This window comes from Bos indicus x Bos taurus, chromosome 21, assembly GCF_003369695.1.
Source record: "Bos indicus x Bos taurus breed Angus x Brahman F1 hybrid chromosome 21, Bos_hybrid_MaternalHap_v2.0, whole genome shotgun sequence".
NCBI lineage: Eukaryota > Metazoa > Chordata > Mammalia > Artiodactyla > Bovidae > Bos > Bos indicus x Bos taurus.
In genome coordinates this window covers 64,698,823-64,713,959 of record NC_040096.1, presented here as the reverse complement: position 1 = coordinate 64,713,959, position 15,137 = coordinate 64,698,823, and the positions used below count along the sequence as shown (strand labels likewise).

The 15,137-nt window shown below is 45.3% G+C and overlaps 1 protein-coding gene across 9 annotated transcripts in view; it reads right to left on the bottom strand.

The window, feature by feature from the left end:
• Positions 1-15,137, bottom strand: part of EML1 (EMAP like 1) — a 204,387-nt gene that overhangs the window by 43,440 nt on the left and 145,810 nt on the right. For all 9 annotated transcript variants that reach the window (XM_027522086.1, XM_027522080.1, XM_027522085.1 and 6 more), the window contains exon 4: positions 10,882-11,016. In XM_027522086.1, coding sequence (XP_027377887.1) covers positions 10,882-11,016 — 135 coding nt within the window. The remainder of the gene's footprint in view (positions 1-10,881; positions 11,017-15,137) is intronic.

The following is a 15,137-nucleotide window of genomic DNA, read 5'->3' as shown; positions in this document are numbered from 1 at the left end:
TGAAGGTGAAAGTGTTAGTCGCTCAGTCGTGTCCGACTCTTTGCGACCCCATGACTGTTGCCGCCAGGCTCCTCTGTCCATGGAATTCTCTAGGCAAGTATACTGGAGTGGGCTGCCATTTCCTTCTCCAGGGGATCTTCCCCACTCAGGGACTGAAGCCAGGTCTCCTGCATTGGCAGGCGAATTCTTTACCATCTGAGCCACCAGGGAAGCCCTAGCATTTTCGTATCTGTTACTAATTTACCCCAAAGTCCTGAGAGCAGGTCTCTGCCACATCGGTGGCCTGTGTAACAGGGCACTCTGGGAGACGGGGATTCGGGAGGACTGAAACGGGCCAGATGCTTCTGAGAAGACGTGCTTGCTTCATTAAATGATTAAGGAGGCCTGGTCGAGGAAGACACTGTTCCAAAGTTAAACTTTTTTTTCTCCTGAGACTTACTCATCTATAAAAATGGTACCTCCCAGAACACGGTACCATGACTCCTGAAAATGATTTCACTTGATGGAATATAATCCCTGTTGGAAGTCAAAATACTCTGCTACGTAAATGATGATTCTTTTATAACCTGCCCTAAGTAAGCAGCTTTTAACTATAATACAAGTAGGGTCATTCAGGAACTATAGATTTAAAATATTTAGAAGTCACTATTGGGGTCAAAAACTACTGATTCATAGACATCTCCAACCAATACTTTAGTTTAACACAGCAGAAGGGGCAGAGATTTTGAAGTCAGCTGGATTTGTGTTTTATTTGGGCAAATCACTTCACCTCCACAAACACTAGATTCTTTCATCTATAAAACAGGACCAAAAGCACTGTGAGGCACAGGGTATCTTCAGGATCAAATATAACATGTAACAAAATACTTAACATGTGGTTATTAGTTAATATCTTCCCTCTTCCTCCTAATTTCACTGACAATAACCTACATGTATTTTTTGAGCTCCTCACCTAACAGCCTCAAAACTGAAACAAAATAAAGAATATCAGTGCTTATATATTTTAACATTTGTTAAAAAGTAAATGACCCCTTGGCTTAAAGACTGAAACAATCTTTTCATTAAAAAAAAAAGATTCATTTAAGTCACCTCATTTCCAGTGTAAACGTTTTAGAATCCAAATGTAGTGTTAAAATCACCCACCAATAGGTGGTGCTATTTGCCTAGTTCTTAAATGATCACAGTTTTAACAAGTATATGGGAACCATTTTTTCATTCATTCAATGAATGCTTGTTGAGCACTTACTGTGTGCCAGACAGACCTATGCAAAGTGCTAGGAATACAAAGAATAAAAAAAAAATGACCCAGCTCTTTAATGCCCTCCTGAAGCTTAAAGGTGTAGCGGGTGGGGGGAGGGTGGTGACGCCCCTGGCAGGTGGGGAGGGAGTTACACAGTTAATGTGTGTGTTAGTCACTGAGTCGTGTCTGACTCTTTGCCACCCCAAGGACTGTGGCCTGCCAGGCTCCTGTACCCATGGGATTTCCCAGGCAAGAATACTAGAGTGAGTTATCATATCCTTCGCCAGGGGATCTTCCTCACCCAGGTATCAAACCCACGTCTCCCGCACTGTAGGCGGATTCTTTACCATCTGAGCCACCAGGGAAGCCCATAAGGTTAATGGGCAGGAACAAAGCAATCTGGAGGGTGGCTAACTCAGACCGGGGCTCTCAGGCAGGCTTCCCAGAGACGGGCATCCCGAGTTGGGTCTTGCAGGATTGGCTGGAGCTCTCCTCTCCCTGTCAGGCCTCCAGACACATACATACGTCACTGAGGACAAGGGGAGCCTCTATGTACTAAGTGTTAGAAGCTGTCACTCACCGAGCTGTGCATTTGTTTGATTTTGGGCTTTTTGATTTTATAATACAATAAAAAGATTTTTCTTACTTAGATTTGTGTTACTTTAATGAAGACGGAGTTTGAGCATCTTTTCCTTAATTAATTGGCTATTTGTACTTCTTTCTCGGTGAACTGCCTCTGCTCACACCTTTTACCTACATTCCTGTTGAGTTGACTGTCCTTTGCCTCCCTGGTGTGGGCAGCGACCTTTGGAAATGGAGGACATTGACCCTTTTCAGCTGCGGGTGTCAACTGTGTCTGTTGAGAGCACGAGTCTTCGTGGGCTGCTCCTTTCCACTTCCCGCCATGCCTCATGCTGTGTCCCGCATACAGCAGGGGCTCAGTGAGTCAAGCGGTGCTGGGAAAGTGACTGAATAAGGTGGCAGAATTTCTGTGAGGTCTCTAACGGAAGTTGGAGAATTCTGGAATGTCCTGAAGAAGAGAGGCACTCAGGACTGAGGACGGGGGTGAGCAAAGCTGTGCAAACATCAGCCCAAACACTAGAATGGAGAAGGCAAATAACAGTGGTGCCTATCACCTATGGAGTCCCAGGGTTGGCAAGCCCTATGCCGAGGATGCTACCGACGGACACTATCTTGTTTAACCCTCACAGCAGCCCTGGGCGGTGGGTAGGGGCTAGTTTTCACTGGTGCTGAGAGGAACCTCAGTGAGATTAAGTAACTAGTTCACAGTCCCAGAACAAAAGTGGCAGAGCTGGGATTAGAACGGATATGGCCATGACGCTCCTTAAGCCTAAATTCTTCCTGTTATATTGGCTGGGGTAAAAAAGATACATTCAACAAATACTTATTGGGTACCTACTGTTCATACTGTTCATACTGTTCACTGCAAGGAGATCCAACCAGTCCATTCTGAAGGAGATCAGCCCTGGGTGTTCTTTGGAAGGAATGATCTTAAAGCTGAAACTCCAGTACTTTGGCCACCTCATGCGAAGAGTTGACTCATTGGAAAAGACTCTGATGCTGGGAGGGATTGGGGGCAGGAGGAAAAGGGGATGACAGAGGATGAGATGGCTGGATGGCATCACCAACTCGATGGACGTGGGTTTGGGTGAACTCCGGGAGTCAGTGATGGACAGGGAGGTCTGGCGTGCTGTGATTAATGGGGTCGCAAAGAGTCAGACACGATTGAGTGACTGAACTGAACTGTACCTACAAGGGCTTCTCAGGTGGCGTTAGTGGTAAAGACTCCTCCTGCCCATGCAGAAGACGTAAGTGATGTGGGCTTGATCCCTGGGTTGAGAAGATCCCCTGGAGAAGGAAATGGCACTCCACACCAGTATTCATGCCTGGAAAATTCCATGGGCAGAGGAGCCTGGTGAGCTACAGTCCACGGGGCCACAAAGAGTCAGACACAACTAAGAGGCCGAGCACCTACTGTATGCCAGGCATTGTTCCAGAGGTTGGGCTGGTCTGACTGGACTAGAAAAGTCTTCCTGATTCCCAAATGCCCAATTAAAGTGCGTTCATCTAGGTAAATGATGGTCCTCATCTGAGAAAATGTTGTAAGAGTATATTTCCTGACACAAAGGCATGCTTACACAGCAAATGAAAAAGAGGGTTACAAAATGTGTGCAGAAGAATATAATTTATGTAAAAATTATACACACACAACACCCTAGAAATAACGTCTGGATGGAAACACAATAAAATGGGAGCTGCGAATCCTCTGACTGCCATGATTATAGAGGGTTTTCCTTTCCTCTTTTTGTATATTTGGATATCCCCAAACACAGGTTACCTTGTGTAATAGTAAATTACTTCACAAGGGAAAATAAATCCTGCTGGGGGAAGTGGGAGCCAGTGTTGGCAGATGTGGATATCAGGGCACAAGAGAGGGTGAGCAGCCAGTGGATGAAGGACTTGAACCCAGGCCGAACATTAAGATTTAGATCCCACCATCAGTGATGCTCAAGGAAAACCAAAGCAAGGCTGAGCCTTAAGGACCTCTGACAGACTTCATTTTCTTGGGCTCCAAAATCAGTGAGGACAGTGACTGCAGCCGTGAAATTAAAAGACGCTTGTTCATTGGAAGAAAAGCTATGACAAACCTAGACAGTGATTGAAAAAGCAGAGACATCACTTTGCTGACAAACATCCACACAGTCAAAGCGATGGCTTTTCCAGTAGTTGTGTACGGATGTGAGAGTTGGACCATAAGGAAAGTTGAGTGCCGAGGAATTGATGCTTTAGAACTGTGGTGTTGGAGAAGACTCTTGAGAGTCCCTTGAACAGCAAGGAGATCAAACCAGTCAATCCTAAAGGTAATCAACCCTGAATATTCATTGGAAGGACTGATGTTGAAGTTGAAGCTCCAATACTTTGGCCACCTGATGCGAAGAGCCGACTCACTGGAGAGTACCATGATGCTGGGAAAGATTGAGGGCAGGAGGAGAAGGGGTGACAGAGGATGAGATGGTGGGACGGCAGCACCGACTCCACGGACATGAGTTTGAGCAAAGTCTGGAAGGTGGTGAAGGACTGGGAAGCCTGGTGTGCTGCAGTCCATGGGGTCACAAAGAGCTGGACACGACTGAGCGACTGAACAACAACAAGGACCTCCAGGTGTCATCCAGAAAGACTGTCTCTGCTAGTATGGAGAAAAGGGGACCCTCCTACACTGTCAGTGGGAAGGTAAACTGTGGAGCCACTATGGAGAACAGCACGCTAATTGTTGTTGCTAAGTCACTTCAGTCCTGTCCCACTCTGTGCGACCCCATAGATGGCAGCCCACCAGGCTCCCCTGTCCCTGGATTCTCCAGGCCAGAACACTGGAGTGGGTTGCCATTTCCTTCTCCATATGCATGAAAGTGAAAAGTGAAAGTGAAGTTGCTCAGTTGTGTCCGCCCCTCAGCGACCCCATGGACTGCAGCCTTCCAGGCTCCTCCATCCATGGGATTTTCCAGGCAAGAGTAGTGGAGTGGGCATGGAGGTTCCTTAAAAAACTAAAGGAGAGCTATTATATGACCCAGCAGTCCCACTCCTGGGCATCTATTTGGACAGAAGTATAATTCAAAAGGATAACGCACCCCCATATCCACAGCAGCACTACTCACAGCAGCCAAGACATGGGAGCAACATAAATGTCCATCAGCAGGTGAACGGATAACGAAGGCGTGTCCGTGCACGTGTATATACACAATGGAATACTGCTCAGTCATGAAAAAGAAAGAAATCATGACACGTGCAGCAATATGGACGGACCTAGAGATGGTCATAATAAGTGAAGTCAGACAAAGACAAATGATATCACTTATATGTGGACTCTAAAATATGATACAAATTGAACTTATCCATAAAAAAGAAACAGACTCCCAGACACACAGAACAGACTTGTGGCTGCCAAGGGGAAGAGGGCAGGGGAGGGACAGACTGGGAGTTTGCAATTAGCAGATACAAACTATTAAATCTAGAATGGATAAGCAACAAGGACCTACTGTACAGCACAGGGAATCATATTCGATAGTAACAAATCTTATAATAAACCACAATGGAAAAGAATACACACAGTATTGTACTCATATATTTGTTGTTGTTCCTTCACTAAGTCGTGTCTGCCCCTTTGTGACCCCACGGACTGCAGCATGCCAGGCTCCTCTATCCTCCACTACCTCCAGGAGTTTGCTCAAATTAATGTCCATTGAATCAGTGATGCCGTCTCACCTTCTGCCGCCCCTTGTTCTTTTGCCTTCAGCCTTTCCCAGCATCAGGGTCTTTTCCAATGAGTTGGCTCTTCCCATCAGGTGGCCAAAGTAATGGAGCTTCAGCTTCACCAACAGTCCTTCCAAAGAACATTCAGGATTGATTTCCTTTAGGATTGACTGTTTTGACTTCCTTGCTGTCCAAGGGACTCTTAAGAGTCTTCTCCAACACCACAGTTTGCAAGCGTCAATTCTTCAGCAGTCAGCTTTCTTTATGGTCCAACTCTCACATCCATGCATTACTACTGGAAAAACCATATAGCTTTGACTATACAGATGTTTGGCGGCAAAGTGATGTCTCTGCTTTTTAAAACATTAGCTTTCCTTCCAAGGAACAAGCACCTTTTAATTTCATGGCTGCAGTCACTGTGCACAGTGATTTTGGAGCCTAAGAAAATAACATCTGTCACTGTTTCCACTTTTTCTATTTGCCATGAAGTGATGGAACTGATGCCACGATCTTACTTTTTTTTTAAATGTTGAGTTTCAAGCCAGCTTTTTCACTTTCCTCTTTCACTCTCATCTAGAGGCTCTTTAGTTCGTCTTCATTTTCTGCCATTAGAGTGGGCATCGTCTACGTATATATACGTAACTGAATTACTTCGCTGTGCAGCGGAAACTAACACAACATTGTAAATCAATTATCCTTCAGTAAAAAGAAAAAAGCCTTCCTCATTGGAGGCTGAAGTTTCAAGAAGGATGGAGCTGAGTGTCCCGCTCGCGGTTCTGGACCTTGCAGCCTGGATAAAGCAGCCAGCTGCACAACACTAAAGGCTGTCCAAGGGCAAGTCAGCACGTGGTGGGCGTCTTCACAGTTTTGAAGCTTTTTTCATATTTGTTGACTCCAAAGATGGGCAGTTTGTGTGTTACAACAAGGTTTCCAGCAGATGGCTGTAACATTTCTCACTTGAACAAAATCAGCTCACACTGCAACAACTTTTTGATGGAAACCAAGTGTCTTGCTTACAAAGTTGATATACCTTATTCCCTTCAAAATGACAATGGGGGAACCAGTTGGATAATTGAAACATTTTATCAATCCAGCAACATTAACTGTACATTCTAAATAGTAGCTGTTTTTCTGTCTGATATGAAACACTTAAACAAACAAAACCCCTTTCTTGGATTAGGTTACCGGCTACATTAGATAGTACAGGTTGTTTATCAGAGTGTTACTATCAAGCCCCTATTTAAATTTAATAAGTACCTCATTATGACACAAATCACTATATAAATAATTGTTAATATTCACAATATACCATCAATAATACATGAGGTAAATATTACATTGCTGAATATTGCTTTTGTTCTTATGAAAATTGTGTCAGTGCAAAGATTAATAAGTGCTGTTAAAATTCTGTGGCTCACTGCAAGGAAAATATTTTAAAATGTTAACTATTCTAAGATAAAATTCTAAAGCGTCACAAGAGAGACTGTTGACTCCCGTGACCATTTCCAAAGGAAATGAGATACATGAGCAAGAAGACTGAGACCACCAGGAAGAACATAAAACATGATGATTATTCAATAAATTAATGTATCTTAGAAAATGTAAATGTTTAGGACCTCAAAACACTATTACTTTATGTTTGACAGTAAGATCTATACAATTGATAGGAAATGGCTTTATATTTGTTGTATTATTACAGAGACACAAGAATGCTGAAAGGAGCCTCTTTCTCATTTTCACCAAGTGCCAGGTGTGCTAAGACAGCTTTGCATATGGGGTGTGGTAGCTGCGAGCTTTACAGCAAATGGTTTGGGGCCGATACAAGTTCAAGCGCTACCTGGTGTGAATGACTTGCTTCTTCTCTGAATCAGGACAGACCCAAAGTCACAGCTCTAAGGTCACCCTCACTCACTCATGTTCTGATGAGCTTTCCTGGGGGTCTCAGTGCTTGAACACCAGTTCATTCTGATGTGACACTAACAACCGTGAGAATGTATGGTCAGTCCTCTGTGTCTGCATCCAAGGGATCAAACACAAGCATAAGAATCCATGGTTGGCTGAATCTGTGGATGCAGAACCACAAACTGAAGGACTTGAGCGTTCATGGATTTGGGGATGGGCATGGGGGTGGGGTCCTGGAACCAACAGCCCTTGGACATCCTGGGGCGACTGTGTAATACTTTATGTCTCCCCAGCCAATTAGAATTTGCCAAAATCCAGGTTGTACTCATAAGAGTGTCCAGTAGATGTAAGTTAGTATGTGTTAGACCGAATAAAGACTAACAACTTCGGACATCATCCACCACCTTCATCTTACAATCGGGGAAAATCAAGTTCAGAATTTTGGAAAGCCTCACGAACTATATTTTCCCCTAACAGGCCATGATTTACAACAGCTGCCATTGCTGAGTGCCAAGTGCTGTGCTGGGTGTTTTCTTACCAGTTAGCTCTCTGACAAGATTCAAGGGCATTAAGATATAAAATCCTTCATTCACAGAGGGGTAAAAGCTGAGGCTCAGAGAAGTGAAGTGGCCACGTTTGTTTACAAACCCAGATCTTTCTTCTACTCCAGAACCTGTGTCCTTTCCATTACATCTTGCTAGGCATAGTAACCTCACATGGACAATGGGTTACAAGGTAAGACCGTGGACAGATATTTGTGTGTGATGCGGAAGAGGTCGTGCTGTCTTAGATTACTGAGGACCATAATGTTTAAAAGCGGAATTGCACCTTTCCATCCCTTTCTTTGCCTGCTTTAAGCCCTGGAGACTGGGCATTGATCTATAAAACTCCAGCTCTGGTTTGGTACAAGTTCCAGGTCAAGAGAGGGGCTCTTGATGGGGAATGGAACGGAAGGATGAAGGGAAGTAGACAGGCAGTGACGGATGCAGCGGCTTGACCTTCACCTCTATTGCTTCTAGCTGCTTCTTCCTTCTGTCTGAGTTACCGCTGCCATCATTTCCATGGGTCCCTAAAGGCATCTGCCAGTACCAGCAATGACCCACAGAAGGCAGGAACTTTCTCTTTGAAACTCCTTAGGTGCAACTCAACCAGTTCAGCACTACACGTGGTGTTGCTGTTGTTGAGTTGCTAAGTTGTGTCTGACTCTTTGTGACCCCCTGGACTATAGCACACCTGTCCTTCACTATCTCCCAGAGTTTGCTCAGATTCATGTCCATTCAGTTGGTGAGGCTATCTAACCGTCTCATCCTCTGCTGTCCCCTTCTCCTCCAGCCCTCAATCTTTCCCAGCATCAGGGTCTTTTGCAATGAGTTGGCCCTTTGAATCAGGTGGCCAACGTACTGGAGCTTCAGTTTGAACATCAGTCCTTCCAATGAATATTTAGGGTTGACTTCCTTTAGGATTAACTGGTTGGATCTCCTTGCAGTCCAAGTGATTTTCAAGAGTCCAGCACTACGTGGGTCTCAACTATTCTTGGGATCTAATGAGACAAGGAACTTATGTTTAAATGGCCATGTTCAGTTGCCTGAATTATTTTTAGAAAATGATTAGTAAATTTTCCCAGTCCTTCATTTCTAAATCAAAATTTCCTGGCATTAAAAAAAAAACAACACACTTTGTAAATATCTTTCATGGAAATATTTACCCAGCACACTGAGCTAAGACATAGGACTTAAAAGATACAACAGATCTGGAGTTTGCACAATGCAGATTCTTTCTGGAAATTCTTAATACAAATCAGATGTGCAGAGAAGGAGCCAAGTTTTTAAGAACTGCCTAGAGCTCGACATCTCAGGTCAACTTCCGAGCTTACCCTAAATTCAGAGAAGCCTAAAGGCCACCCTGCATCTCCCACTTACTCATGCTCTGCTGCTGCTGTAACCACTTGGTCTTATTTCCAAGGTATTATCACCCAATTAGCATAATCTTCTGATAAGAAGTCCTAATAGTCTAAATTAGACAACAGCCCCATGTCAGTGGTTTTGAGATTGTTAATTGGCTGTGGATTTGACCTGCCAGAGACATGAGAGGTGCTTGCAATCTCTTTATACAAAGCATGTCTTTTAGGAATAAAACCAAAAAAGAGCTTAAGCTTCTTTTACAGGACTGAATCAGAGTGGACTTACAAACTTGGAACTTTTACGGCCTGTGGGTTGGAGTCCACCGCTTTATGACTAAGCCTTCTCCTTACATGAACATTTGGAAAAAAAACAAAAAACAAAACATGGTTAGCCTGTGAAGCTGAAATTCCTTCCTAAGCTTTGCTCAACAGAGAATAAAATTTAAAGCACGATGTTTAAAAAGAAAGAATAAAGTATGTTGAGTAGATATATACAGAGAAACTGTCCTCATATACACAATACATTCTTAGACGTAAAACAAGCTGTTAAAATGCCCCAAATTAGCTCTCACTAATAAAATGTTGCTGCTGCTAAGTCGTGTCCAACTCTGTGCGACCCCATAGACGGCAGCCCATCAGGCTCCCCCATCCCTGGGATTCTCCAGGCAAGAACACTGGAGTGGGTTGCCATTTCCTTCTCCAAGGCATGGAAGTGAAGAGTGAAAGTGAAGTTGCTCAGTCGTGTCCGACTCTTCGCGACCCCATGAACTGCAGCCTACCAGGCTCCTCCATCCATGGGATTTTCCAGGCAAGAGTACTAGAGTGGGGTGCCATTGAGTTTAACAGGGAGTTATCATAATCCATTATAAACCAACCTCAAAGAAAAAGACTCATGAAACCAGAAAGAAAGTGGTTCCTATTTCTGGTGTTAGCTCGATATTAAAAATAATTTCTGACAAATCATGCAATTACAACTTTTTACCCAGTCTGTCGTAGAAAATGTTGTTGACAAACTTAAGCCACTAAAGTTAACTTTAAAATGGCAGCTGAGTGGATCTTTCCTGGTGGTCCAGTGGTTAAGAATCCACCTTCCAATGCAGGGGACACAGGTTTAATGCCACTAGGCAGCTAAGCCTGTATGCTGCGACGACTGAGCCCTTGTGCTCTAGAGACTGTGTTCCACAACTAGAGAAAGCCCGTGCACAGCAACGAAGACCCAATGCAGCCAAAAAAAAAAAGGGGGAGCTGAGAGTTTTAGAAATATAAAGTGTCCCACACATTATCAATTCAGAAGCTTCCCAAATTCCATGGAGTTGGTACTAAGCAAGTTCTCAAGAATGCCTCCTGCATGCATAGGGAGTTGAAGTCACAGTTCTCCACCTGGCTGGTAGCTGGGGTGAGCTGTGACCAGGAGCTGTCTGCCGAGCCCACAGTGACGTCCGGAGAAGGCGCACGAGCCACGAGGGCTCCTTGCTTATGTGCACATTAGGGGGGCCTTCGGATTCACCGCTGGGGAAGAGAGGTCAGACAACATCGGAACGGCAGGCACGGGCGGGAAGACGCCCCTTACCTTTCACTGTTCTTTTTGCCACTAGAAGAACTGCTGGTGGATCCTGTGCGGTTCCGGTTCCCTTTGGAATCCCCATAGCTTTCCCTTCGACCGCCAGGAGACACCCGTTCAGATGAGCTGGTCCTCTTGACGGTACTGAAAGTGCGAAGGAAAGACAGTGAAATGACAGAGAGCTCCTTCCCGGAGTGGTTTTGTCCTAGTGCTGAATGCGAAAACATATACATAGAACATCCTATTTCCATGTGGATATTTAAAAGATAGACTGGTTCTAAATTCCTTACTACAGAGATCAAAAATTTTTTCAGAATGTCACTTGAGATCTATGCTTCTTGCCTTTGTAACAGTTAGTGAAGTTCAAGGTCATCAGGGAAGGTGAAAGGTAGCAACTCCAACAACACCATGAGTATTAGTATCATGAATATTCATGAGTACCATGAATACCACGGCCTTATCGGGAGGTGACCCTTGTGTAGGCTTCAGTCTAGACCAGTGGTGCTCAGCCAGGGGTGACTCTGCCCCCCAGGGACACTTTGGCTTGTCACAACTGGGGAGCAGGGAGAGCTGCTACATCTAATGGGTGGACGCCAGGGATCTGATGGGTGTAGCAGCAGCCACTGCTCCAGCTAAGTCACTTCGGTCGTGTCTGACCCTGAGACCCCATGGACTGCAGCCTGCCAGGCTCCTCTGTCTATGGGATTTTCCACGCAAGAATACTAACCCACTTAGAGCGAGTTGCCGTGCCCTCCTCCAGCAGATCGTCCTGACCCAGGGACTGAACCCACGTCCCTTGCATTGGCAGATGGGTCCTTTACCACTAGTGCCACCTGGGAAGCCCCAAATACCCTTCTAAAGCCCAGGAGAGCGCTATGACAAAGCTGGTCCAGACCCAAAGGTCAGCAGGGCTGCTACTGGAGAGCTCTGGTCTAAAGGCACACGTGGGGCAAACGCAACCCGCTCTCTGTGGGGTGCCTCGTTTCGAGGGGTCCCACGCAAGTGCTTGCTTCCTTCTGTATAACCAGAGGGCCTAGAGTAGTTGGAAGACTGCTGTGGGATGTCTAGGGAAGACTTTCTGAAGACTGTGAATTTCTGGGAGAGAGAAAATGAGTGCCTTGGATATGCTGCAGTTACATAATAGGCAGGAGCCCGTCCTAGGAAAAGGGGTACCCCTGCACAGTAACCCACAGAGGTGAGGGGTCAGTTAGCCAGGGCAGGGGCTGTAGCTTGGTGGTCTGCTCTCGGAGCCTGGAAGCATGCTACAGACAACCTGTAAAGTTTTTTTTTTTTTTTTTTAAATCTTCATCATCAGGTCATATGTCTCCTGAAATCTCATCTCATTTATCATTCTTATATTCTGTGCAGAGTCTAGTAGAGAAGCTTGATAAATATTTATTAAATGAAAGGAGAAATAAATAAAACAATACACGGGAGTGTCACACTGACAAAGGAGCACAGGGAGATGCCATCATATAGCACCTGCTCCATGAGAATAAAAAAGAAGGGTGAATGGAGGAGCTGCCCCCTGGCAGGACTGTGTGTGGGGGGGTCTGGTGTGGATGCAGAGAGTTGAGGTGCAGGTGGGCAAGAACGTAAGTCTGCAACCCAGGACGGGGCTCAGGACGCCAACGTCAGTGGGGTTACTGAACCACAGACGCAGAGGGCATCTCCACACCGGGAAGGAGAGGAGATGGAAATGAGGAGAACCTTTGCCTCCTGGAAAAGAGAAATGAGGTGGACAAGGTGGGCTGAAGAACTGCCCTGGGAATCTCAGGAGGCAGAGAAACCTGGAGAGACCAGAGAAGCAAGAACCCAGGGAGGACGGTTAAAGTGCTGGGGCTGTGGGTGGAGGAGGGGACCTTGATGATGGAGCCTCAGAGGCTCCAGTGAGCACGGAGCCAGGAGAGGGTGCATGGGACCTAAAGTTCCATCAGGAGGAGACAGGAGCCCAGGAGCCCGAGACAGCAAGGCTACTACCGCTGGGCTGGACATGCCTTCCTTTCTCACAATGAAATAGCACCAAACGGGCAAGAGCTTTGCACATGGGATGCCCCCAGTCTTCCCTTCATTCCCTTTTCCTGCTCATCTCTGCCTTCCTTCCAGCCCATTTCAGTCCTTCTTCCTCTGTCATGTCCAACCAGTCAGTAAAGAAGCTCTTAGCATGTTTTTTTTAAAACTGTAGGGTGTATTGGTTTTTGAAAAAAACATCTCGTTCTCTGAGTGAGCAAACATAAATAAGATGAGCATGATCACAATGAGTGGAAGACACTTTCTGCGTAGGCTCTTCAGTCACTGAGGAAACTCTGAATTGACAGCACCGGGATCTCACAGCTGGGATCCACACGGGTGTGCCTTAAGAGCAAAATGTGAATTTTTAGAACACTCAATTTGAGGACAAGGAAATTACAGCTCTTGGGAGAGCATTACATTTCTGAAATTTAGGATTGAAGTCTACAAGTTACAGAAGGCTTTGTGCTAAAGTTCAAGATCTTCCAGTGATGATAAACACCAAGCTCAGTTCATGTCTCGAGACTGTTCTCTGTCGAGCATCTGACATGAGGCTCTCAGGCACCCCGCCCTGGCAGCTGGCAGCCTCCAGCATCACCTCTGTGGCGTCCTTGTGGGAGTTCAGGGCAAGTTCATGGCAATTTGAAAGCTTGTATAAAGCACCCTTAAAGAGCTGAAACACCGTGACTGCTAATCAATGATAGCAAACGTTAGCCGATTTGCTAATAATTAGCACTCAACCTAGCTCCTGGAAGAGTGAAGAGGGGCGATCTTGAGTGAAGAGAGCGAGGACAGTGATGCAGCCGCGGGCAGCAACAGTTCACATCTATGAAGAGTTTTGCATTTCATACGCATCATTGAATTTAAACCTCGAATCCCCAGTGAATGTATCATCATTCCTATTCTACAGACTTTATTTTCCTGGGCTCCATGGTCACTGCAGACAGTGACTGCAGCCATGAAATTAAAAGATGCCTGCTCCTTGGAAGAAAAGCTACGACACACCTAGACAGCATATTAAAAAGCAGAGACATCACTTTGCCGCCAAACACCCGTATAGTCAAAGCTATGGTTTTTTCAGTTGTCATGTATGGACGTGAGAGCTGGACTTTAAAAAAGGGTGAATGCCGAAGAATTGATGCTTTGAACTGTGGCGTTGGAGAACATTCTTGAGAGTACCTTGGACTACAAGGATATCAGACGAGTCAATCCTAAAGGAAATCAAACCTGAATATTCATTGGAAGGACTGATGCTGAAGTTGAAGCTCCAAAGCTTTGGCCACCTGATGCAAAGAGCTGGCTTACTGGAAAGACCCTGATGCTGGGAAAGACTGAAGGCAGGAGGAGAAGAGGGCAACAGAGGATGACATGGTTGGATGGCATCATTGACTCAATGGATATGAGTCTGAGCAGACTCTGGGAGACAGTGAAGGACAGGGAAGCCTGGTGTGTTGCAGTTCTTGGAGCTGCAAAGAGTCCGATGTGACCGAGCCGCTGCACAACAACAACAACGACAGATGGGGGGATGGCTTCAGGGTATAAAGTCAAACGGCTGAGGTCACGACCCCTGGCTCTCTGCTGAATCTCTTAGTTAACAACACCTAGGGAAGAAGTAGTAACAGCTACATGATTTAAGACTTGAGCAATGGCAGGCATCAGGTAAGACCCTCTAAGCGACTACACTAGCAGCAGGTGAAACGGGCAAGCGGCATCAGGAAGGTTACACTGGAAGTCTAAGTGCCCCTCACCTGGCCGTGGATCTGTTCAGTGTGTAAGCACTGAGAAGGCTCACAGACCTGTTTAATCTATGTATGAGAGGCGTGCAGAATAAACGTGAGTGTAGTAATAAAAGCATGGAAAATTATTTTTGTAAACTTCAATAAATTACAGAATACACTGCACATTAAAACAGGAAAGCATTTCGGTCTGCATATATAGACTTGGATATAACCCATCACAACCCTTTCAAGATATTTGTTATTTGCACATTTGCATTAACATGTTAATCTTTTTTTTTGTTTAATCTACTATTGTTGTATACTCAAGAAGAACAAGAAATTTCCTTTTGAGAGCCAAGGGCTCTTATGAATTAAAGAGGACTTACTAGGACTCAAAGCCAAGGACAGAAAATAGAGCTTGAAGACAAGACACTTGCAGGAACAAGGGCGGTCAGAAGGAGTTAATACTGTATACACTCTGTGAGGAGCCTCCTGCAATAACCAGCAGGGAGTAACCAAAGAAGTTATGTTCCCTCA